The sequence below is a fragment of the Carassius carassius genome, chromosome 21 (genome assembly GCF_963082965.1).
Source record: "Carassius carassius chromosome 21, fCarCar2.1, whole genome shotgun sequence".
Lineage (NCBI taxonomy): Eukaryota > Metazoa > Chordata > Actinopteri > Cypriniformes > Cyprinidae > Carassius > Carassius carassius.
Window position 1 is genome coordinate 32866620 of NC_081775.1, and position 21994 is coordinate 32888613.

Here is a 21994-nt window from a genome sequence, read left to right on the forward strand (position 1 = left end):
AACTGAAGTATATCTGATTGAACACATTTATTATTCAAACATCATACAATCCTCATCATTAGTGACATTAAAACACATTTTAGGCTTGAAATTAAGTCTCTAATTGACCAGATAAACTCTCTCAGAAACACACAAACAAGCACTACAATTGAATAAAACACCACAAATCATAGACATTTACTTAATGGTGAGTAAGGATTTGTAGTTTACCCTTAATGTATTAGATTTTCACGAAAACGTGGCATTAGTCTTGTAAAGTGTGCCATTATACATGTTTATCCCGGAGCTCGTCACTTCCTCCAGACCAGCAGGGGTCACCTGTGTGCTCGGAAGGCTTCAAAACATAATCTTTTTTTATAAAAAAAGATTGATTTTTTTTGGTTAAAAAATAGAAAACCACGCATCCCCCCCCCCCCCTCCCCCCCCCCCCCCCCCCCCCCCCCCCAGGTGTTTATCAGCTGGTAGGAAGTTTCTCTGAAAGTTTGCATTGGCGAGCAGCTACATACGGCCAAAATGAACACATTTAAAATACATCCCACAATAGATCTTCTGATTTTGCCTCTGTGCGTTGATGTTTGTACAGGAACACCACATTTGCATTTATGCAGAACAGACGAAGAGGCAGATGACCAGTTGATTTGCATGTATGTGAGCAGAACACACAGTGCGATCAGCTCTACTACATATGATCTTAAACTAGCATCACACAAATCACAACAATGCTCACTTCTATTCACAGCCACGAGACTTTACTAATTCTGCCTATGTAAATAGTGTAAATAAAGAAATTAATATAAATAACCCATTTTACTTGGTTATAAGTAGTCGCAAAGCATGCTGGGTAAGCATACTGTATGTAGGCTACTTCATTATGCAAAGTCCATACTTAAACCTTTGTTTACACTCATTTGCTCGCATCTTTTACCACTAATGAGAAACATCATAATAAGTTTTAATTTTATATGAACTTATGAAAATCATCTTAAAAATGTAAAATATATATAAATGAAGAATCATGCCATGGACGATGTTAATCTGTTTGGAGCTTTAAACCCTGACAGAGACCTCCAGCACAGATGAGAGACCGGCTCCGCCGTCTCGACCAATCAGAGCACTGTCGTCATGCGATTGATCGCTCCTCGGCCAATCAGAGCGCAGTGACGCCGGCGCTGGGCGAGTTCGGTTGAGCCGAAAATGGTGACAGCTCTCGCGTGCGGATGATGGCGGTAAATAACAGCCGAAGGCGAGTGTAAAAAGAACCCCGCGCAAATATCATCCGTCATTTAACTCGCCAAACGGATTTGACCGGCTGTTTCGCGGAGGACCGCGCCGAGGGGCCGTTATTTGAGAGCCGATCGGTGCCTTCGCGGTCTGAGTTTACTCAGTGGCTGCAGCTCTTGCTGGTTTTTGTTCAGCGGGTTTAAAGTAACGGATCTCTCGCGCCGGTATAAACACGCACACCGAGCGAGCGCCGGTACCGGAACCTCCCGGATCCACCGCTGCCGCGGGTTCCGCGTGTCTCCCGCCGGAGCGTCTTTTGTTCTGTGAGTAGCGCTAGCGGGTTAGCACACACACACACGCACACATTCAAGCAGAGACACACACACTCATACGTGTACACACATGATCATGTTTAAAATCAGAATATATATTCAGTTTTTTTCTTCCACAGCAGTTTTCCTTCTGGAGGATGAAGTCTTATAAACTGTACAGAGACCTCACATGTCCGCTCTGATGCTGGACCTCGACCTTTCTCAAAGTGAGTAGTGTTTCTTAAAGAGAAGCGGTGCAGCAGGCACTTTCGCCTTGGGGAACCTTTAAATACTTCCTAGAACTATTGGTGGAACTTCCCAGTCTTTGGTGTGTTCGCACCGCAGGAACGTATTCATTTCTAGCAATTCCTTTTGGGGGAACTGAATTCGCTCCTACTTCAGAGTCGGTGTACTGTCAGATTTTGCTACCTCACACTAAAACAGTGGGTAGTACGATTCGACAACGAAAAATGCTACTGTAAAGTTATGGTTTATTAACGTCTACGCCAACCACAAACCTAAACCTATCCTTACAGTAATGCAGATACAGTAATTACGTGATACATTCGCGTATTTAGCTAGAAGGGATACAGCTATAGGAAACCAACAATTTTTTTTTGTTCTTCTACCAATTAGATTGTGTTTTTATTAAAGTGTTCACCAACCTCAACCCTACGGTGATGCAGGTAGACTAAATATTGTTGTTCAGCATGAGAAAAAAGACGCAATATTGATTTGCGCATGCGTTTTTAACATTAGTTGGCGCTCTAGGCTAGTTTTTAACCACATACTCAAATGCTCATGAAGAAGAGCCCTTGTGTGTTCGACTGAGTCATGTAAGTGGTCAAATCTACTTCCTCGAAGCAGAACAGTTAATTGATTCGCAATGCATTGATTTTATTGTCCCGGCCCTAGTTGTTGAGGTTTGTAAATATCAGAGTTCCTGAATGCAACCAAGGAAAAGATCGGAGTTCCTAGAGCTATGCGGTGCAAAAGCACTTATTGAGACATGCATGTTTTCAGTCGTCTTTGTCAGCAGTTATGCATTACTTGAAATGGTAACTCACGAACATTACGTTATCTTGTCCTCAGGATGAGTGTGGTCATGGCGTGTGGTTCCTGACTCCGAGTGCTCATGCGTGTTGGGAGACATGGATCGCTGTAAGCATGTGGTGCGGTTCCGCCTGGGCCAGGGCCACTCCATCCTCAACCCGCAGATGTGGAGCTGCGTTGACTGCGGCACTACGGAGTCCGTATGGGCTTGTCTGAAGTGCGCTCACGTGGCGTGCGGCCGCTACATGGAGGAACACTCCCAGAGTCACTACCAGATGACGCAGCACCCGCTAGCCATGGACGTACGTGAACTGGACGTTTTCTGTTTTGCGTGTGGAGATTACGCATTGAACGATAATGTTGAGGGCGACCTGAAGCTCCTTCGGGGGGCACTATCTACCGTCCGCAGCCCTGGTCAGCGCTCCCTGCGTTCATCAACGTCCGATGGTGGAGTTAGAGTGCGCGAGGTTGCGCGGGATGGTGCTATGCAGACGGCATTGTGGCACCGGCGGAAAACTCTCCTTCAAAGTGCCTTGCGCTGCTGGAGGAGCCGACAGCAGGAGCAACACCGGGAGCGCGAGGAGAAGCAGGAGCAAGAGCGAGAGGAGAAGCGAAGACAACGCAGGGAAGTCAAGAAGCGGCTCATGGGAGAACTAGCCAATGTGCCTCCGAGGAAAAGCGCACGGCTGCTCACCCAGGCTCCTCGTACGACTCTCGCACTTATTCCTCGGAAGTTCCGTGAACCTCCGGAACGTCTCCCTTCAGCTCCCAAACAGTCCCTGCTGTCGCTATCCAACAAGCCCCTGTCGCGCAAACCACTTCGTAACGCAGGTCGCCTGCACCGATATCACTCCTCACAGACGTCACGTCGCAGGAAGCCTGCGCCCGGAGTCACGGGATTGCGCAACCTCGGGAACACGTGTTACATGAACTCCATTCTCCAGGTGCTGAGTCACTTGCAGAAGTTCAGGGAGTGTTTCCTCACACTGGACCTGTGTGAGACCGAGGAGCTGCTCGCTAAGACCAACCACTCGCAGGGAGCCCTCAGTGCGCTGGGACGCATGGGGGGGGCGAGCGGCGGCACCTTCTGCAAACAGAACATCACGCCTAGCCTGAGCTCGGCAGAACTGGTGCAGCCGAAAGAGCCGCGGTCCTCGGCTCGGCAGCAGATGTCACTGTGTCACGAGCTGCACACGCTCTTCAGGGTCATGTGGTCGGGGCGCTGGTCACTGGTGTCTCCGTTTGCCATGCTGCACTCCGTGTGGAACCTGATCCCGGCGTTCCGCGGATACGACCAGCAGGACGCGCAAGAGTTCTTGTGTGAGCTTCTGGACAAAGTCCAGCAGGAACTGGAGTCCGACGGACCCAAGAAACACATCCTGATTCCAATCACACAGCGGAAACTGTCCAAACAAGTCCTTAAAGTGCTCAACACTATCTTCCACGGACAGCTGCTCAGCCAGGTGACGTGCAACTTACCCGTTTTGACCCGTGGTCCCAAACTTGTTCCTGGAGATCCCCCAACACTACTGAATTAAAGGGACAGGTCACGCAAAAATGAAAATGACTCTAAAACATCTGGGCTCTTCCAAGATTTATAATGGCAGTTAACGGCTATTATTAAACAATAGTCCAAATGAAATCCAATAAAACGCATCCTTCCTTAGTAAAAAGTGACTCACACGGGAGCTTTAGTGGAAGCTAGAGATTACAGTTTATACAAATGTTAAATATTGATATTTATTCTACAATAGGCATCAATTCGCTACAGCAGGCCTTTCTTCACCCTGGGAGCCGTGTGAGGCACTTTTCATGATGGATGGATGGATGAACTTGTTTTTGGGCTTCAAAATCTCGACCCCCATTCACTGCCATTATAAAGTTTGGAAGAGCCAGGACATTTTTAAATATATCTCTGATCGGATTTGTCTGAAATAGGGATGTTATGGTGCCAAAAATGGTATCTGTAACAAGTCATTTACTCATTTACACCTTTAGTATTTAACAATACAAAAATGCAACATTAGTGGCACCTGGCTTTCAAAATGATGTTTAATTTCAATGACATACTGGCAGGCTAAAAATATTTTTAATAGCCATTAACATAATTATTTAAACCAGTAATATTAGCCAATAATGCTAATAAGGATAAACCACAGATGGAGACCATGAATGAAATCATGGGCTACTTTTAATTTTTGGGTGAACTAACCCCTTAAACACACCCAACTCGAGTCATCAACTTTTTAGTAGAGACTCTATTTTGGGTGTGAAAGGAGATGTTAAATGTGTTGAAGGGCTCCATGAATGTGTTTGGGAAACACAAGTTTAAATGTTTCATTTTGAATTGACTGGATAAATGCATGACTAAACCAATGATCATTGAACTAAATCACTGTTTGCAGGTCACGTGTCTGTCCTGCAAGCGCAAGTCGAACACGGTGGAGCCGTTCTGGGATTTGTCTCTGGAGTTCCCAGAAAGATACCACCGCATGGAGAAGCCCAGCGCCGCGGCGTGTCGACAGAGCTGCTCGCTGTCAGAGATGCTCGCCAAGTTCACCGAGACCGAGGATTTGGAGGGCTGCATTTACGCCTGCAACTTCTGCAACAGTAAGTTGCGCCTTTCTTACAGACATCACAAAGTTGTTGATGCATTTATCTAAGTCTCTTGCATTTTCAGGAAAGCGGCGTAAATCATCCCATAAGCCCCTGTCTCTTTCGGAGGCGTCTAAGCAGTTACTCATCTGCCGTTTACCTCAGGTGCTGCGGCTACACCTCAAACGCTTCCGGTCAGTCAGAACACCTCCCGTCTTTTACCTTGACGAGTCCGTTAGATGGAACCGGGGGCGTCCAAACCTGTTCCTGCACAGTTTAGCTCCAAACACAACTGAAGCAGCTCATCATGATCTTCAGATCAGAACTGGTTGGAGCTAAACTGTGTTGGACGTTGGTCCTCCAGGAGCAGTATTGGACACCCCTGGTTTGAACACACCTCATGCTAATGATTCCCTCCACACTTGTCCAGGTGGTCCGGTCGCAATCACAGGGAGAAGATCGGTGTCCACGTGGCTTTTGATCAGGTCCTGAATATACAACCATACTGCTGCTCGGACGCCGCTCCGACGCCGCAGAGAGAAGCCTACACCTATGACCTATCTGCTGTAGTGATGCATCATGGGAAAGGCTTTGGCTCAGGGCACTACACGGCCTACTGTTATAACACTGAAGGAGGTGAGTCACGCTTCCAAAGCAGCACAATCTGCTTCATGCAGACCGCTCACAATTGGTGCGAACGCGACACTCGGTGTAAGCAAGCAGCCTGCAGGCTTCAGATCTCTCGCGATGCTTTTGCAACAGACAAATGCAGGTTTTGCTATGTGCATGTTCTGGCAGTAGAAGCAAGAGTTTTCATTGTTTACTCCCAAGTTATCAAGCTGCTGTCTTAGCCACTAGTACTCCGTCAGTAGCAGGGTTTCCATCCAAAGTTGTGAATAAGTTCTGCGCAAAAACTGGAATATCACATGTAACATTCGCGAATAAGAACCTTTTCCGTCCAGTGAGTCAAAGAGAACAGAATCGTCACTTCCTGACAAATTGGCACTAAATCTCACTAAGAGGAAGTAGGAGAAGCCACTCAATGTAGTAATTATATATTGGCCTAATAAATGACTTGCCTCAGAGCCGACGTAACAATAAATGGAGGAATCTTTTCATCTCTCGTTATTCACATTAACTATTTTTCGCAAAACATCACGAGTGAGCGGAAAAAAGTTTTTGCAAATTAGGGAATTTTTTTATTTGAAATTTGGTATTTGTATCACTCGTTTTTGATGCAGTACTTCAAAATGTGCACAAAACAGGGTGATAGAAACATAGCTAGTGTTGGGGGATAATGCATCGCAATTAACACAAGTTACGTAAATAAGTAGAGCTGTCAGTCGAATAACAATTCTCATCTAATTAATTACATGATGTGTCGATTATTTAAATCGCAAATTACATTCCTGCTGTAAAAATACCGCTATTTTTGTATTAAATGATAAAGTATTGTACAAATGGTAGTTTTAACAATAAATATTTCATTTGATTTAACAATTTATTACAGACAAACGTTAGGCTACAACGGATACTAAAGTAAACTATGGAACAAAAGAAGATAATTTAAACAATTGTTTCGTTCATGCAGTTGAAGTAAAAAAAAAAGTCAGAAACATTTTATAATATTTATAATATGTTAATGTAAACATGTTGTGTAATATAAATTTGAATGTTTGCTGGTTTTATTATTCTTGTTAATTAAGTTAATAATTATAATGCATTGTTTTTCCACTGTAACTAATTCATCTAATTAACGTCTTAAATGACCAGATTATTTTCATTCAGGACAAACGGCACTCGTGTGATATCGCTTATCGTAAGATATAAATATGAGACAAGCTCATACAAGGTGATCTTTGCGGTGTGTGTGTTGCAGGGTTCTGGGTTCACTGTAACGACTCGGAGATGAACGTGTGCAGTGTGGAGGAGGTGTGTGGCACTCAGGCCTACATCCTGTTCTACACGCAGCGCTCCTCGTAGACTGTGTGTCTCTCACCGGAGCTCTGTTCCTGACGCCAGCTGGGACACACACACACACACACACACACAGCTGTCAGCGGGCGAGAGACACACACGGACGCTCATCCAGCAATACCATCATCACACGCTCTCAATCAGGAATCCTTCACCTTTGATACCGCCACTCTTTTCTACTCTCTTTCTAATCGGGATCAAATTCAGGAAAACAGAAAGCCTCTTCATTTACATCAGTGGTAAATGAGCCAACAATCCTATGACGCTGAATGTGTAGTTATATGTGTGTGTGTGTGTGTGGGCGTGACTGCTGACCCCTGACCCTTCACCTTTGTCCTGTATTGTGAGAGTGCCTGTTATCGACTTTATCGATCTTGTGGGATCTTCCTGATGATAGTGAATAAAAAAAATTACAAATCATGAAGCCTTGAGTTACTGTCTGCTTTATACTTGATGCACATCATTGCTGACCGACGTGTGTGTGTGTGTGTATGCTGTAGACAAAACCATTTCAAACATTTTCATGATCTTGTGTAATTGTAGTAAGGCTCATAGTCAACTCTAAACATAGAATATTGGTGTGTTTAAACGCACACGTGTTACTTTACAAGAATATTTAAATGAACTGAAGAAGTATTTAAACCTGATCCATTTACATCTGCTAGTTCTTGCTTTTAAGAGGTTTGGCAGAACTGGGGTTCATGAGTTGATAAACTGATATGAAACAATGGAATTATTAGTTAAATCAACCTAGTATCTTCTTTTCCAATACTATATGATCTGTTTTATTATTTTTATAGAATACTGTGGTACTAATAATATTTATGGAATAATTATAATTTATTTCCAAAGAAAATAGTACTTAAAAAAAAATCATAAATGCAGTATTTCAGATTAAAATCGAGACTAGGCCCATAAAATCCTATTTTTGAAGGCAGATTCGCACCTGGGTTAGAGCAAGGAAAGAAAACATGTTCTTTCATGGTGTAACCACTAGATGTCTGTATAGGACTCGATAGAGACCACTTACAGGTCTGGAAACATTCAGGATGCGCGCGCATCATGGTCGCAGAAACCCGGGAGATGGATACGGTACAAAAAAGTTAGGTTTAAAAAGATTACAGATTATATTGATCAAATGTCATTTTCAAAATGTTCTGCGCGTATTACAAGAGCTTGTCATACAGCGATAAGAACGTTTATCAACGAAATTGACGTAAGATTGTGTGTGTGTGTGTGTGTGTGTGTGTGTGTGTGTGTGGGCGGAGCCTATCTGGTGGCAGAAAACTAAACTCTTAAGTTAAGTCCCTATGTCGAGTTATAAAGTCCGAATTAGGATATATAAACTTGCATTTGCGAGGGAAAAAAAGTCAGAATAATGAGATAAAATAAATATGTTATGTAAAAATGTTAATAGTAAGGATTGGTGCCATGAAAGTAACCATGAAGATTTTATACTCAATGAAGCTACGATTTGTTTTTTAAAATGTGTTTCTTTTTTTCTTTTTTTTTACTTAAGTGACCGAGGACCGCAGGAAGTATATCAGAGTGTTAAAGTTATTTAGATGTTGAATTAACGTACATTAAAACTCGTGTTGTCAAACAATAAATCACATCCGAAATAAAAGTTTTTGTTTACATAAACCGTGTGTACCGTCTACATTTATTGTGTGTGTGTGTGTGTATATATATATATATATATATATATATATATATATATATATATATATACACACATACATACACACACACACACACACACACACACACACACACACACACACACACACACACACACTCAATACAGCATATATATTTAAAAAAATATTTATATGTATATTTATGTTCATATAAATTATATCATATATTAATATTTAATATATAAACATTTTTCTTATATACATGCATGTGTCTGTAAATATACAGAGTACACATATGTAAACGAAAACTTGAGCGTTTGACTGCACTAAAGTTAATCATAATTTCTGTCTCTGACTGAAAAATCTGTCAGTATTAATATTTAATTAACACCCTCACACCATTTGTCAAGGCTAGTTTATTTTCAGAAGTGCTCCTTTTAGTTGTCTGGGGACATTTGTTCAAATTAGTCTTTGTTAATTAAATCTTTCGGTTAAATAACTTTTAAACCAGTCAAACTGAAAGTTTCCGTTACTCGCGCCATTTTGGCATTTAAATTCCCTCAGACGCTCAGCAGCAAACGGTCCGTGGACGCGACTAAGGACAGTTTATCCATGCTATCCGTTAAGGTAAGTCTAAAATAAGACTAAATATCAAATAATCGATGTATATAAACAATATCATAGTGCTTATCTCTACACTTAACTTCTGATATTAGCCATGTCCTCATTTCCAAGTTTGTCAGATCAATCTTATTTGCATAATGTTTATTATGCATAATTGCATAATATTAAAGAAAGCTGCTTCCGATCATCAGGAAGATAATGAAGTGTAAGACCTCCATCTGAGCGCCAGGTGGCGTCCATGAGTAGTGTTTAAATGAGTGAACCGAGCAGTTGTATTAATTACCAATAAACCACGTTACATCTGATGATTATAGAGCAGGATTAAGTTTGTGACAAACTCTCTACCCTTAACCTGTTTAAGTCTAAAGAGGCTATTTCAGACATGAGTTGAAGATCATATCTGTCTCATTTTGAGCCGGAAGCAGGTTCATGTGATTTTGTAATCCATCCTGAGATTAATGGATTTAATCTGGATTAAAACCACAGATTGTCGCACTGATGCATAAAAATATGTTCCCCAAAATAATAACAAAACAGGAAACAAACCGTAGCATATTTTTGCAAATGTATTTATGAAGAATACAGTGGCGTTGTGATCTAGCAAACGGATAGAAACATGAGAAATATGACCATGCTAACAGTGATTGTTACACTATTACGGTGTTTACAAAAATGTTCTGATGACGGATGTAGTATTGATTCATGACTACCGACGTTACGTTTCTGCCTTTCCATCCTATCACTTAACAATACACAAAGTAAAATGACGAAAGTTTCATTCTCCTCCGTGATGAGATATTTCATAAATAACAGACACTGAGTTCCACAGAGACGAAACAAACCAAACGCAGCACATTTGAGACGGTTTTGGTGTCAGCATGAAAGAGTTCTTCAGATGTCTGGATCTGAAATGGGATCATGTGTTGGTATGAAAGCCATGCATCAGCAGAAGACCATCCTCTAGACTTTTATGTCTTGTCGCCACTCTAAGAACCAGTTTTAACATTCATTAGTTAAAGCAAAAGGGAGCTCAGTGGTCTTAAAATAAAGGAACGAAACTATGGCTGCGCGATAAATAGAAATGATATCGTAATCACGATTAGACAAAAGCTGTGATCAGTGGTTAATATCCATCTGAAGAAACCCAGGAAATCTCTAGCACGCTAGCTGAATAAATAGATTTAACTGCGTTCATCTTATATTTAATTTTCTTATTATAATTGTTATTATAGTAATGCAATGCTAATCAACAAAACTTTCATCACTGCTTGGATCATTGTGAAATATGTTGCGTGTCTTATTCTATTTGAGAAGCCACATCCTCTCATAGAAAGGATTACTTTCAAACACTCGACTGACGTCATGAAGCAAGTTTGGAGTAAAAGCGTTATTAATTGTGGCATTTTCAGATGAAGCAGCATTTACTACACAGTGCCGTAGTTCACTGAGAAGCTACGCAAACAGCTTTTATTATCGCGAACAATTTTTTTTTATTTCAAAATTTTTTTGCAATTAATTTTTTTCACTCTGTGTAGTAAAAGCCACTCCATCTGAAAGCACCTGATGGAGATTTACTACTGATCACAGAACCAGCTTTACCGATGAGATACGCAGTCTTATTAATCGCGCAGCCATAAAAGACCCCCATTCAGAAGGAAAAGACAGGAAATGTAGAGCCATGGTCTAGCACCACCTTCAGGCCATGGATGGATCTTTCTCATATGTCCGTCAAGGTCTCACCCTCTTCTGATACGATGGAAGGGATGCGTCTCAGTTAGAGTCACAGTTCTGGACGTGTGTTCCAGTTCTTCAGCTGGGCAGCAGGCAGAGCTCCAGCCAGTCCCAGTGTTTCCACAGTGTGACCAGGAAGAGCGCGAGGGCGAGGGTGGCACCGACCCGGGCACGCGTCTTCATGAGGGGCGTGATGAAGTTGGCCATGGTGGAGACGAACACCAGCAGCACCGCCATCAGGGCCAGGATGACGTTGATGAGTTTTCCCAGCAGGGCTCGGGCATTAGCGTTCTCCACTCCCTCCAGCTGCACCACCTGCTGCTGTTGCTGCTGCAGCTCCAGTTTGGTGATGCGGGTGAGGCAGGACTCCACTGCTTCCTGCGGGCAAACACACACTTGGGTAACACTCAGGATTTTCTCTGGAGCACCCTAACTCATCGGAATAGACCTTTATCACACCTCCTATAATAGGTGAAGCAGTGTATCGCTACTTCTGGCCCCATTGCAACTCAAATTAAGTGTATATCAGGGCTCCAGACTGCGACCGTAGTTTCCGCTTGAATGGTCACCATTCATTGTGTGCATTTTTGTATTAAAGTCTTCTTAATACTGCTCCCACTGACTTTCTTTCCATTACACCTATACAGTGCCTTCTCCTACTGCAGAAAATTCAGTTATTCTTAGTGCTAATTAACGCAAGTTAATCAGAAAGTGACGATTTGTTTTCTTCAACTCACTGGAAGGAAATGATGCTTTAGTCGCAAATGTTGTATGCGATATTCCAGTTTTGCGCATAAGTTTAATTCGTAACTTTGGAAGTAAACATAGCTTGTGATTAGCTGCTTCAGGTGTTTTTAATTTGTATTGAAAGCTAAACTCTGCAGGACAGTGGCCCTCTTGGAGCAGGACTGGACACCCATGCTTCTTAAGGTTGGAAACTTGCACATTTGCACATTTTGTGTTACTGGTGTTCACCTGGATGTCTCGCGCTCTCTCGTACGACTGGTACGCCACCTTCTCCTCCATGCTGGCCAGCTCCTGCTTCAGATTGCTCATCTCGTTCTGATGGAGCTCCGTCAAGTCATTGAGTTGCTCTTCCAGACGCTCGTATCTGGAGGAGACAGAGGAGACATATGTGACTCTTGAGTGCAGAAGCAGCCAAAAATCATTAGGAAATTAAAATATCCAGCTCCGAAAAGAGCACTGGATCTGCTGTAGGTGCTGCGGTCTTACCTGTATCGCTCCTCCTGCAAGCACTGGGTCATGTAGCTGTAGTCGCTTTGCAACTGCGCTTTCATGTCCTCGATGGTGTCCTCCATGTGCACCTGACTGACTTTGATCTCCTGGAGGCCTTCCAGCAGGGCATCCCAAGAGGAGGACGAGGACTGGTGGTGGTGATGGTGGTGGTGATGTCCGTCCAGTCGCGGGCTGCCCATTGTCGCTCCCGCCCCGCCAGAGTTGCTTCCACCCGGTGACCCAGAAGAAGCGCTGGAGCATTCGTCGTCGCTGCCGTATTTGGGGCTGGAGACCAGCGTGGCACTGCCACTCAGAGCTCTGGGTGTCTCCTCCGTGTGCCCATCCTCCAGAGAGTCCTTCATGTGGGCGATGTTGTCGGCGCTGCCAAACTTGTTGCGGATGAGACTGGCGAACTCTCGGGGCTTTGAGACGACGGCGGTGTGTGTGAGTGCCGAGACTCCACCCTTGACTCCTTCCACTACTCCACCTCCGAAACCACTGATTCCCGCTCGCATATTGGCACGTACGTCCTTCAGCCCCTGCTGCATGTCCCTGAAGACGTCTTTGGGCTGTCGCGCAGGACCATTCTGCAGAACAGGGTTAGACGTCATTACTCTAGAACAGGGATAGGGAGCATCGGTCCTGTAGTGCCCATGTCCTGCAGTGTTTAGCTGCCAAAATGTTTGTATTTAGCGGCAAGAAACCTGATTCGCTGTTGGAATCGTCCTAAACCCCACCCTGCGCTTATGGCGCAATCCAGTCTCTGTCTGGATGGTCTACTCTTTTCAACATACTATGCTTTGGGACACTTATTCTAATCTCACACACTATTTAGTATTAGTGATCCTGAAGACCTTGATTAGCTTTATCAGGTCGGCTTGATTAGGATTGGAGCTAAACTCTGCAGGATAGTGGCAATCCAGGACCAACATTGCCTATCCTGCTCTAGGAAATGCAGTTGGACAATGCGCGCATGCATGTGAGATTACCTGCTCGATCTCTTTGAGTTTCTTGTGGTAGTGCTCGAGCTTCTTGTGCAAGTGTGCAATAGTCTGCGCAGACTTCTGGTTCTTCTTCTCAAACACCTGTTTGATGCGCGACGCCTGCTGCTTGTCTGCATTGTGGGCCAGTTTGAGGTACTCGGCCACATTATCGTCACGGGCTTCCTGTTCCACGCGGATCTGTTCGGTGATCTTCAGGATCTTCTGCTGGAGGTGTTCCAGCGCCACTCGTGTTCTCTGGACCTCGCCGCCTGCCCCGTCTGACCCCGTCTCCACGCTGATGTTCCCGTCTGACCCCCCATGGCTCACGGGGGGCGGTAGACTGAGAGTGGACACTTCGCTTTTATCCAGCTGCATGCACACAATGAAAAAGTAAAGCACTGAGCTGCGCTGTCATGCTAACAGAAACATGACACCTCTGTCATATGAGTGAGTGGTCACGTCTGTTTAGAAGCTGAACAGAAACTGAGAGAGGGAGAGAGACACAGCGTGACCCACTTTCACTGAAAATATCTCTATGTACACATCACACTAAACAATCTGAAACAGTAAGCGCATGTCTTCAGCACACTGTAGGATAGTAACTATGCATCTTGAATCATTCATAAATGCAACGTCGCAATTCACTCCCAAAACAAGCTGGATGAATGAATGTCACACATACATGATACAAAGCAAATCTCAAACTCCAAATAAATAATGCATCAGAGCATGCATTTCGCATGCAGGATATAAACACACATGCATGAAAAGATGCATGGTCTGCATGTGTGTTTAGAGTTGCACTGACACATCAGGGTTTTTCACGAGACGTAACTGCCGGTCTTGCATCTTCACATGCATGCACCCTGCACACATAGTACGCTTGTTTCTCTGAGACCAGGTTTGTTGTATGCGCTCGCAGCAGGGCTCCTCTAAAGGTTAGCGCAGTCCATGCATCTTTTAACACTTTTAACAATCTGAGTCATGTCACCTGCCGAGAGCATGCGCGTGTGTGTGCGATCTACAGACCGCTGATGGACACATTTAGAAAGTAGGTTGGAGCTGAGCGATGGGAGACAGCACACACACACACACGCACACAGTGTAAACCAGGGATGTGTGTCAGATGACAGTGGGCGAGTTCAATACATGAGAACAAAACTGCAGCCGATTACTGACATGCAGAACAGCGCGTGTGAGAGAGAGACAGACGGGTGATGATGGACAGATGGATGGATGGAGAGATGGATGGATGGTACGAGACAGAAACACAAGATGAATTTGTGATAAATTACCATGGTCTTCAGTCCAGGGTGTGCAGCTTGACTGCAGAGACGTGTAAGAGGGCCATATCCCTCCCGTCTCTCTCTCTCTCTCTGTTCTCTCCTTCTCCTCTAGCTGTCTATCTCTCGCTCCAGTCTGTCATGCTTCATGCTAGAGACAGTATCGGCTGCGGTTCTGTGCCTCTCATCTTTGTCTCGCCTGTATCTCAGGTTTCTTTCTCGTCTCTCCGGCCGTGTGTTTGTCGGAGTGTTTCGACGAGGCTGTGGAGCAGATGAGCAGAGGGGGAGGGGAGTTCAGCGGAGCATGCGTCACACACACACACACACACACACACACACACACACTGCAGTGTTTGCATTCACACACACACACACACACATACTCACAGCTTTAACGGTCTATGTGTGTGTTTGCTTTCATTGTGTGTTCATGAAACCAAATTTGGGATGTGTGTGTTTTCACAGTGATAAACATTTTTAAGGGATATGTGTGTGTGGTGGAGGGGGGGGGGGTGCAGGACATTTCCCAAATAGACAGAGTGGCTGATGGGATACGCTGACGTTAGTCTCATAGCAACAAGCTTCATAACAACTGGGTCACTATGTGGAAGGTGTGCTACACACAAACACAAGCTATACACGCGTGTGGCGCTCAGCTGAAGTTACGCTTTTCTTATTTAAAGGAATATTTCGCTTTAACACAAATGGCATCTCTGGCATCGTCCCTGTGTGCGCATCGCTTTACAAATGGGAAACATCACATTACAAATTGGGTTACATTTACACATACAATGCAAAAATTAATGGTTTAAAATATGTCAACAATAAATTGATTTACTGAATGTTGCTGGTCTCATTGATAACAATTGTTTTTCAAAAGTCAAATTTAAATTTTGCTCCCCCTCCTTTACAATAATTTTTAATAAATTACAATAAAACGCGTTAACACTGGGATACTTGTATTTCTAAATACAGGTTATTTGACTTTTAACATAACACATAGACTTTATTTACTCTATTCACTTACCAGTCCAGATAAAGGGTGGATTAGCACTACATTAGCAGAAGTACCCAACTAACCAAAATATATCCTAAAAACATGTTCCCATCAAGTCCTGAATATTCTAAACATAGTTTAAAAAAAAAAATTCTTGGTTATACAAATCTCTGAGAAAACATTCCATTTTATAATTTTGCAAAAATTATGTGAACGTTACATTTGAAGGTTTTCACAATGTTCTGAAAAACAAAAAAAGTTAGATGAATATCCCAACCAATGTTTTAGAAATGGTTCCATGGATGATGTTTTTGTGCGAACATTATTAACGACCAGGTAACTCTGAACAAACGCTCCATCAACGTTACTATAAGAACGTTTGCTCATAACTTTGAGAGAACCTTGCAAGAACGTTGTGAAAACCTTCCCTGTTAGGTGGGTACTTTTAGCACAAAGTGCATGTTTTGTATAGAATCAAAAAAATTAATATTTAAAGGAGTTATTTATTTGTAGGAATCAATTGCACATGCAAGAGTTTCTCTTTATAGACAGCTTTATTACAAGAACAATTACATGTCAATCTACCGTACAATATTCATCCGTAAAATAAATACAGCATACATTCGGAGCTCTTTAACAATAACAGACATGTACAAGCTACACTACTCAAAATAATAAGTGCAATTTTACATCAGCGGCGAATAATTCGGATATTAACAGGATATTTACAGACAGGTCGCAGAAATCTACAAGTATCAGGATATGTGAATAATCACAAAGCAAGAACAGATATGAACGTTCGCTGGAATGCGAAACTTGAGAAACATACATGAATATATCCAGCATCTCAGTTAGTGAATCTGGAAAGCTCAGCGTTCATGATTGCGTTTATTTCAAACAAACGTTACTTGTATTTCCGTGACTACAAGTAAAACTGAAAGTGTCTGTAAATGTGCTGTGATCGCAGCGGCGCTCAGGGAACACAAACAGAACCCATTTCTGAGCAAAACATTCATATGCAACTTACAAAGAATTTGCAGAGAATTAATTCTGATTGTGTTTCACGAACGAGGCCAAGTGTTTATCAATTATTTTACGTTGTAAAAACGTAACTGCAGCTCCTTTATGAGAGTTGTGTGAGAACATACTGTCAGCTTAGAAGGGTTAGAATTATAATAACTTTTATATGCAAAAAAAAAAAAACATTTAGCTACGAGTATTGTGCAATAGAGCAATACATTGGTATACATGGACACTGGAAAAAAATCAGTGTTTTATAACCTGTCGTATTGTTCGTAATTCGTAACTCTTTCGTTATAATTTTGTCGTCCCGCTGAGAGACGAATTCTGAAATCTTTCCTGATTCTCTTCTCCGCCTCCACACAAAACCTAGTCGATTTACAAGGATTATAACGCATTTTCTTTAACGGAAATTTGTATACATGTTAACCATTGACATGCAAACATAAACAAGAAAAAGAAGAAATGACAGATAAGCAATTTCCTATTAATGAATAACATTCAAAAACATGATGGAAGATAGAAAATAAGTTCTGGAACAGTTGCGCATTTCTTGCGTTTTGCGCAACGGAAAAATGCTACGATGATTGTTTTGAGTTCTTGAGAGGCTGAAGGTAGATGACGGAGTATAAAAACAGAAGATCTGGTGAGATCCGGTGGTTTGCGTCAGTTTTGGTGTGTCAGTGTTCCTCCTGTGAGAACAAGAGTCTAGACGAGACACACTAGCGTTCCTGAGAGTGTATGTGTGTGTGTGTGTGTGTGTGTGTGTTTGAGTCATTGTCCTGATTTGCGGGGTGTAGCCACCACTCTCTTCTTCGTCTGGTAGAAATCTGTGTGGATAAGAGAGAGAGAGAGAGAGAGAGAGCGTGAGATGGAGAGAATGCTTCTATTATTAGTCAAACTCTCAGACACGCCCTCGTTTAACAGACGTCATTACTCAACATCTCTCACAACGTCTGAGTCATATCTCACTCCTGTTCTAACACCATTGCTTTCTTTAGATTCTGATGCAAAAACAATCTCACCATGCATTCAAATGTTTAGCTCTGTAACTCTCTTTTAGTTTTCTCTCATGTTAGATAAGAATTAGCTGATAATACTATGATAATTTAAATCAGCATAAATTACAAATTACGGTTATTGTTTCGAAAACAACAAAAAAATAAATATATATTAAAATAAATTTTTTAAAAATCAATAAAGTAAACTAAATGTTGTGATTTTAACAATAAAATAAAATAAAAATTACACCTATTTTAAAACTTAAAATTAAAACAAACATTGCTTTGTGCATTATTCACATGATAATTAATACAAATTTTCTCTGAATTCCGATACTACAAAACTATTTCTGGTGATAAAAAAAAACTGAAACAAATCAAAATAAAATACACATTTTAGAAGAAAAACTTAATATATAAAAAAAAGTAACCAAATGTTGTGTTGGGTACTAAAATAATAAAATAAACATGTTTGAGTTTAAATACTAAAATGACAAAAACTAACACGGAGATAAACAAACAGAAATACTTAAAAAAATAAATTAAAAAATAAAAGGCTTTGATTTGAGATTTTGTATTTTAAATTAATTAGTAAGTTGGTAGCCTTAGTTCTTAAAATGTACTAAAGCAAACTTAAGTGAAAATTAAAATAAATACTAAAACTTTCAAAATTAAGTCAATCTAAAATAAACGTACAAACTTTACAACTCAAATAATATTTAAATATTTTAACTGCTTATTTCCCAATTCTAAACATAACTTCGGTTTTCTTTGCGCTACATGAACTTATTTCTGAGTACGTGTCTCTGTTAGGCTCCGCCCCCTCACCTGTGATGTTGGTCTGTTTCCTCTTCAGCTCGGTCCTCTTTTCTGGTGTTTTCTCTATGTACTGCGGGACAATGCTGTATCTCTCTGGGGTTCTGGGGATGTTCTCCTTCCCCACGCGGGACGGGCCGGTCCTCGACGGATGCTCCTCCTGAGAGGAGCGGTACAGGACGGGCACCTTCACCGCAGACACGCCCTCCCACTGGAAGTCTCCGCCCTGCAGAGGCGTCTCGGTGGTGAAGTCGAAGCCCCAGCGGTGGGACGCCTCCTCCAGGTCCTTCCTCAGAGCATCACGGTACTCCAGCTGGAGCTGCTCACGATCCACCGGACCGAAGAGGTTCCTCCGCGCCGGGCCGCTCCTGAGAGCCCGCAGGATCCGCTTGTGCATCTCCATCTGCATCAGAAAACACACGATCAGTGTCTGAGCTCGGTGTCCTCCCTGACCTGAGGACTGAAGCGTGTCTGGGCAGATCTGCAGGGATATGTGAGGGCATGTTCCTCCGGAGCAGAGCTGTGACCAGCAGAGGGCGCCGCACATCATCATGACATTATCATTAAACCTCCAAATATTTAAGTTTTGTGACTCATTTTTATTAAAATTATTACTTTTTAATATTTGATAAAAAAAAATCGCTCTGTTTTTTAATCGGCATAAATTATTGATTGTGATTATTTGTTGCTTTTGGTGACTGAATTAGATCTGAAATAAATGTAAGATGAAAACCCTAACTTTTAAAACTTAAAAACGTTGCCTAATACATGAGTTTAAGTGACAAAATTGCTAAAACAAAAAACAAAACAAAAATAGCAATAAATTAAATAAAAGCTATAAATAATTATTTTAGAAATTGATAAAAGGACAAAGTAACAATAAAATATTGATTATAATACAATATATATTAAATAAACTAAAATAACTGTATATACTAATAATATTTCCAAATCTTAATACACACACAAAATAATTAAATTTCCTGTTATTCCATATATATTAGCATATTATATATTAGCAAATATATTATTTTATATTATTGTAAATATATTATTGTTTCACTCGCTGTACTTCTGATTGGTTAATATGACGGAATGTGCAGCTCATGAGGAGAACAAGTTCAAGACGGCGGCGGGAAACCGAGCGCTCGTCTGATTGGTCAGGAGAGACACTGACACGCCCACTCTATCCTCGGTCCACGTGAACGTGAAGCTCGTGTTGTGAGCCGGTGGAAAACACGACGCAAACAGACCCTCGACCGTGACATTTCACTTCACGATAACGGTCACACAGCGACCGAGAATCACGAGCCACGGCGATCCGTTCAGCTGACAGGGAACATCTCTGTTACGGTTCGTCTGGAGGGGTTAGTTTTACTCGATTGTTATTTTACAGAAACACTAAGAGACTCTCAACTAGTTTTATAATTAGCTTGCATAGAACGAATCCAACAGATGTTGTGATAAACCATGACAACGTTCAGGAAAACGTTTTGAACGTGCAAAATGATGTAAACATGCAACTTACATGTGTTTTTGTATCTTCTGGAGCGTGTGTAGAAGTCAAATAACTGAACTCGCTGTCTGCAGGGTAAGTAGTGTATACTGGAGAGATCCTGAACGGCAGTACTGAGTTTAAAACAAGACTTCTTTAGGGTTTTGAGAAGAAAGCGTCGCGTAACTCGACTCCAGACTAGTAGAAGCGTTCTCTCCAGACTTCTGCTGCGCTGACTGACCTGCTGAACCTTTTTGAACTCCGGTGGGCGGGGCCGCTCAGTCAGTGGGCGGGGCGTCTTGAGCGCAGCACGTGGACTGAGCCAACACGTGAGCACGTGTGCAGCGTAAACGCGCGTTCATCAGACATTCCAGTTGATCGACGTCACAGAACAGAACCTTCTGAACGGAGCGTAGCGGAGAGGAGCCGCCCAAAACAGAGCCGTCGCTGATTCACATGCTCGTGTCATATTATTCGTTTGAAGGGTTTATTTTTATCTTTTTTTGTATAGTAAATTATATATATATATATATATATATAAAATTATTAAGTTAAAAATAGCTACTTGTTTTTTTTTTTAAAGTTTAACTTCTTAACATAAAAACTGTAATTTTATTATCCCGAGACAATGAATATATCTTATTCTCAGCGTTTGTAATGTATCTCCTCTATGCCTTTTTGTTTGTTTGTTTTGTTTCTTAGATATTTGAGCACTCCCAGAATGACATGATCACTTTGTTCCCTTACAAAAGGATATGTCACCCTCAGCACAAAACTAGTCATAAGGTTTTTTTTTTCGTTTTCTAAACTGAGATGTATACATCATCTAAAAGCTGAATAAATCATCTCTCCAGTGATGTGTGGTTTGTTAGGAGGACAATATTTGTCTGAGATACAACTATTAGAAAATCTGGAATCTGAGGGAGCTAAAAAAATCTAAATAGTGAGAAAATCATCTTTAAAGCTGTTCAAATTAAGTTCTTAGCAAAGCATTTTACTAATAAAGAATTAAGTTTTTATATATTTACAGTAGGGGGTTTACTAAATCTTCATGGAACATGATCTTTTCTTAATATCCTAATAATTTTTGGCATAAAAGAAACGTTTTTAATTTTGACCCATACAATGTATTGTTGTTTATATACTCCAGAGACTTAAGACTGCTTCTGTGCTGCAGGGACACAGATATTAGAAAGGAGCCATTAAAAATAATGAAGCCACGCCCACTGTTTCTCTCAAGTGTCTCTCTGAGCTCATTACACAAACTATTCATCTGCATCATATAACAATGTTAACACAGTTTACATTTCAATGTACTTTAGATGTCCAGTACTATAATTATAAGTGAGATTAAAAGGCTAATTTCTACACACACAAAAAAGTGATGCAACTTTTTATTTTGCGGTTCAATTTGAAACACAGTTCTGAAGCAAAAAATCATATTTGTTGAATATAAACTCGCAATTGCAATGAAAAAAAAAACTGAATTGTGAGATAAAAGTCGCAATTAGGCCCACTTTTTTAATTACTACTTTTACTTTCACAATTACTTTTTTATCGTTATATTGTTTCGTGCTTGAAAGAAGAAGAAAAAACTGAATTGACAGATATAACTGCACAGAAAAAAAGTCAGAATTCTAGGTTTATAACTATAATTTTATTTTAGTTAAATACAGTTAATAGTTAATCACAAAGTAATAACTCTAATAAAAAAACATGACCTTTTCAGACTTGCACTCTATTTGTTTTCTAACTGCTTGTTTTCTATAAAAAAGACCTCTAACACTAGCTTTGCATTTATGCCATGAAACATATTTAAACAATAACTGTCCTAATTAAAAGACAGTACACACAAATATCAGCCTTTGCTCACTAATGAGACCGAGTGCTTCCTTCCCAGACAATTACAGTCACGTATTCAACAGGAAAGGCTTTCATTGGTGTTTAATTAATGACCGCTCTTCATTAGCATGTTTGCAGTTTAGCGGGAGAACAGAACATTCCACAGCGC

General features: G+C 41.4%; 3 protein-coding genes across 6 annotated transcripts; 1 reads left to right on the forward strand and 2 right to left on the reverse strand.

Annotated features, from left to right (window-relative positions):
• The first annotated feature begins 1142 nt into the window (after nucleotides 1–1142).
• LOC132098184 (ubiquitin carboxyl-terminal hydrolase 49-like) lies at nucleotides 1143–7581 on the forward strand. Of its 2 annotated transcripts, XM_059504365.1 has the most exons (8): nucleotides 1143–1544; nucleotides 1673–1759; nucleotides 2625–4048; nucleotides 4991–5195; nucleotides 5266–5374; nucleotides 5611–5816; nucleotides 7060–7192; nucleotides 7228–7581. In XM_059504365.1, the coding sequence occupies exons 3-7, from the start codon at nucleotides 2684–2686 to the stop codon at nucleotides 7161–7163; spliced, it is 1989 nt and encodes a 662-aa protein (XP_059360348.1). In that variant the 5' UTR covers nucleotides 1143–1544; nucleotides 1673–1759; nucleotides 2625–2683; the 3' UTR covers nucleotides 7164–7192; nucleotides 7228–7581. The 2 variants fall into 2 exon arrangements, with proteins under 2 accessions (XP_059360348.1, XP_059360349.1); XM_059504366.1 differs by lacking the exon at nucleotides 7228–7581 and having other exon boundaries at nucleotides 1676–1759; nucleotides 7060–7227.
• A 3374-nt stretch (nucleotides 7582–10955) lies between these two features.
• Nucleotides 10956–14936, reverse strand: LOC132098185 (transmembrane and coiled-coil domains protein 2-like). Of its 2 annotated transcripts, none has more exons than XM_059504368.1 (5): nucleotides 14667–14936; nucleotides 13378–13740; nucleotides 12386–12975; nucleotides 12128–12263; nucleotides 10956–11530 (listed from the first exon to the last, which is right to left on the reverse strand). In XM_059504368.1, exons 1-5 carry the CDS (start codon nucleotides 14667–14669, stop codon nucleotides 11231–11233), a joined length of 1392 nt encoding a protein of 463 aa, XP_059360351.1. In that variant the 5' UTR covers nucleotides 14670–14936; the 3' UTR covers nucleotides 10956–11230. The 2 variants fall into 2 exon arrangements, with proteins under 2 accessions (XP_059360351.1, XP_059360350.1); XM_059504367.1 differs by having other exon boundaries at nucleotides 13378–13854.
• Nucleotides 14937–16863: 1927 nt separating this feature from the next.
• On the reverse strand, nucleotides 16864–20407 carry LOC132098186 (cyclin-dependent kinase inhibitor 1-like). 2 transcript variants are annotated; one of them, XM_059504370.1, is made up of 3 exons: nucleotides 20017–20407; nucleotides 18501–18891; nucleotides 16864–17501 (listed from the first exon to the last, which is right to left on the reverse strand). In XM_059504370.1, exons 2-3 carry the CDS (start codon nucleotides 18889–18891, stop codon nucleotides 17446–17448), a joined length of 447 nt encoding a protein of 148 aa, XP_059360353.1. In that variant the 5' UTR covers nucleotides 20017–20407; the 3' UTR covers nucleotides 16864–17445. The 2 variants fall into 2 exon arrangements, with proteins under 2 accessions (XP_059360353.1, XP_059360352.1); XM_059504369.1 differs by lacking the exon at nucleotides 20017–20407 and having other exon boundaries at nucleotides 18501–19062.
• Between the last annotated feature and the right edge of the window lie 1587 nt (nucleotides 20408–21994).

Coding starts and splice junctions, on each gene's coding strand:
- LOC132098184 (XM_059504365.1), top strand. CDS start 2,684: ATGGATCGCTGTAAGCATGTGGTGCGGTTCCGCCTGGGCCAGGGCCAC. Junction 4,049..4,990: donor ACGGACAGCTGCTCAGCCAG/GTGACGTGCAAC, acceptor CACTGTTTGCAG/GTCACGTGTCTGTCCTGCAA. Junction 5,375..5,610: donor CTACACCTCAAACGCTTCCG/GTCAGTCAGAAC, acceptor ACACTTGTCCAG/GTGGTCCGGTCGCAATCACA.
- LOC132098185 (XM_059504367.1), bottom strand. CDS start 13,746: ATGCAGCTGGATAAAAGCGAAGTGTCCACTCTCAGTCTACCGCCCCCC. Junction 12,976..13,377: donor AACTCAAAGAGATCGAGCAG/GTAATCTCACAT, acceptor CCTGTTCTGCAG/AATGGTCCTGCGCGACAGCC. Junction 11,531..12,127: donor AGAGAGCGCGAGACATCCAG/GTGAACACCAGT, acceptor GTTTGCCCGCAG/GAAGCAGTGGAGTCCTGCCT.
- LOC132098186 (XM_059504369.1), bottom strand. CDS start 19,041: ATGATGATGTGCGGCGCCCTCTGCTGGTCACAGCTCTGCTCCGGAGGA. Junction 17,502..18,500: donor GAAACAGACCAACATCACAG/GTGAGGGGGCGG, acceptor TTATCCACACAG/ATTTCTACCAGACGAAGAAG.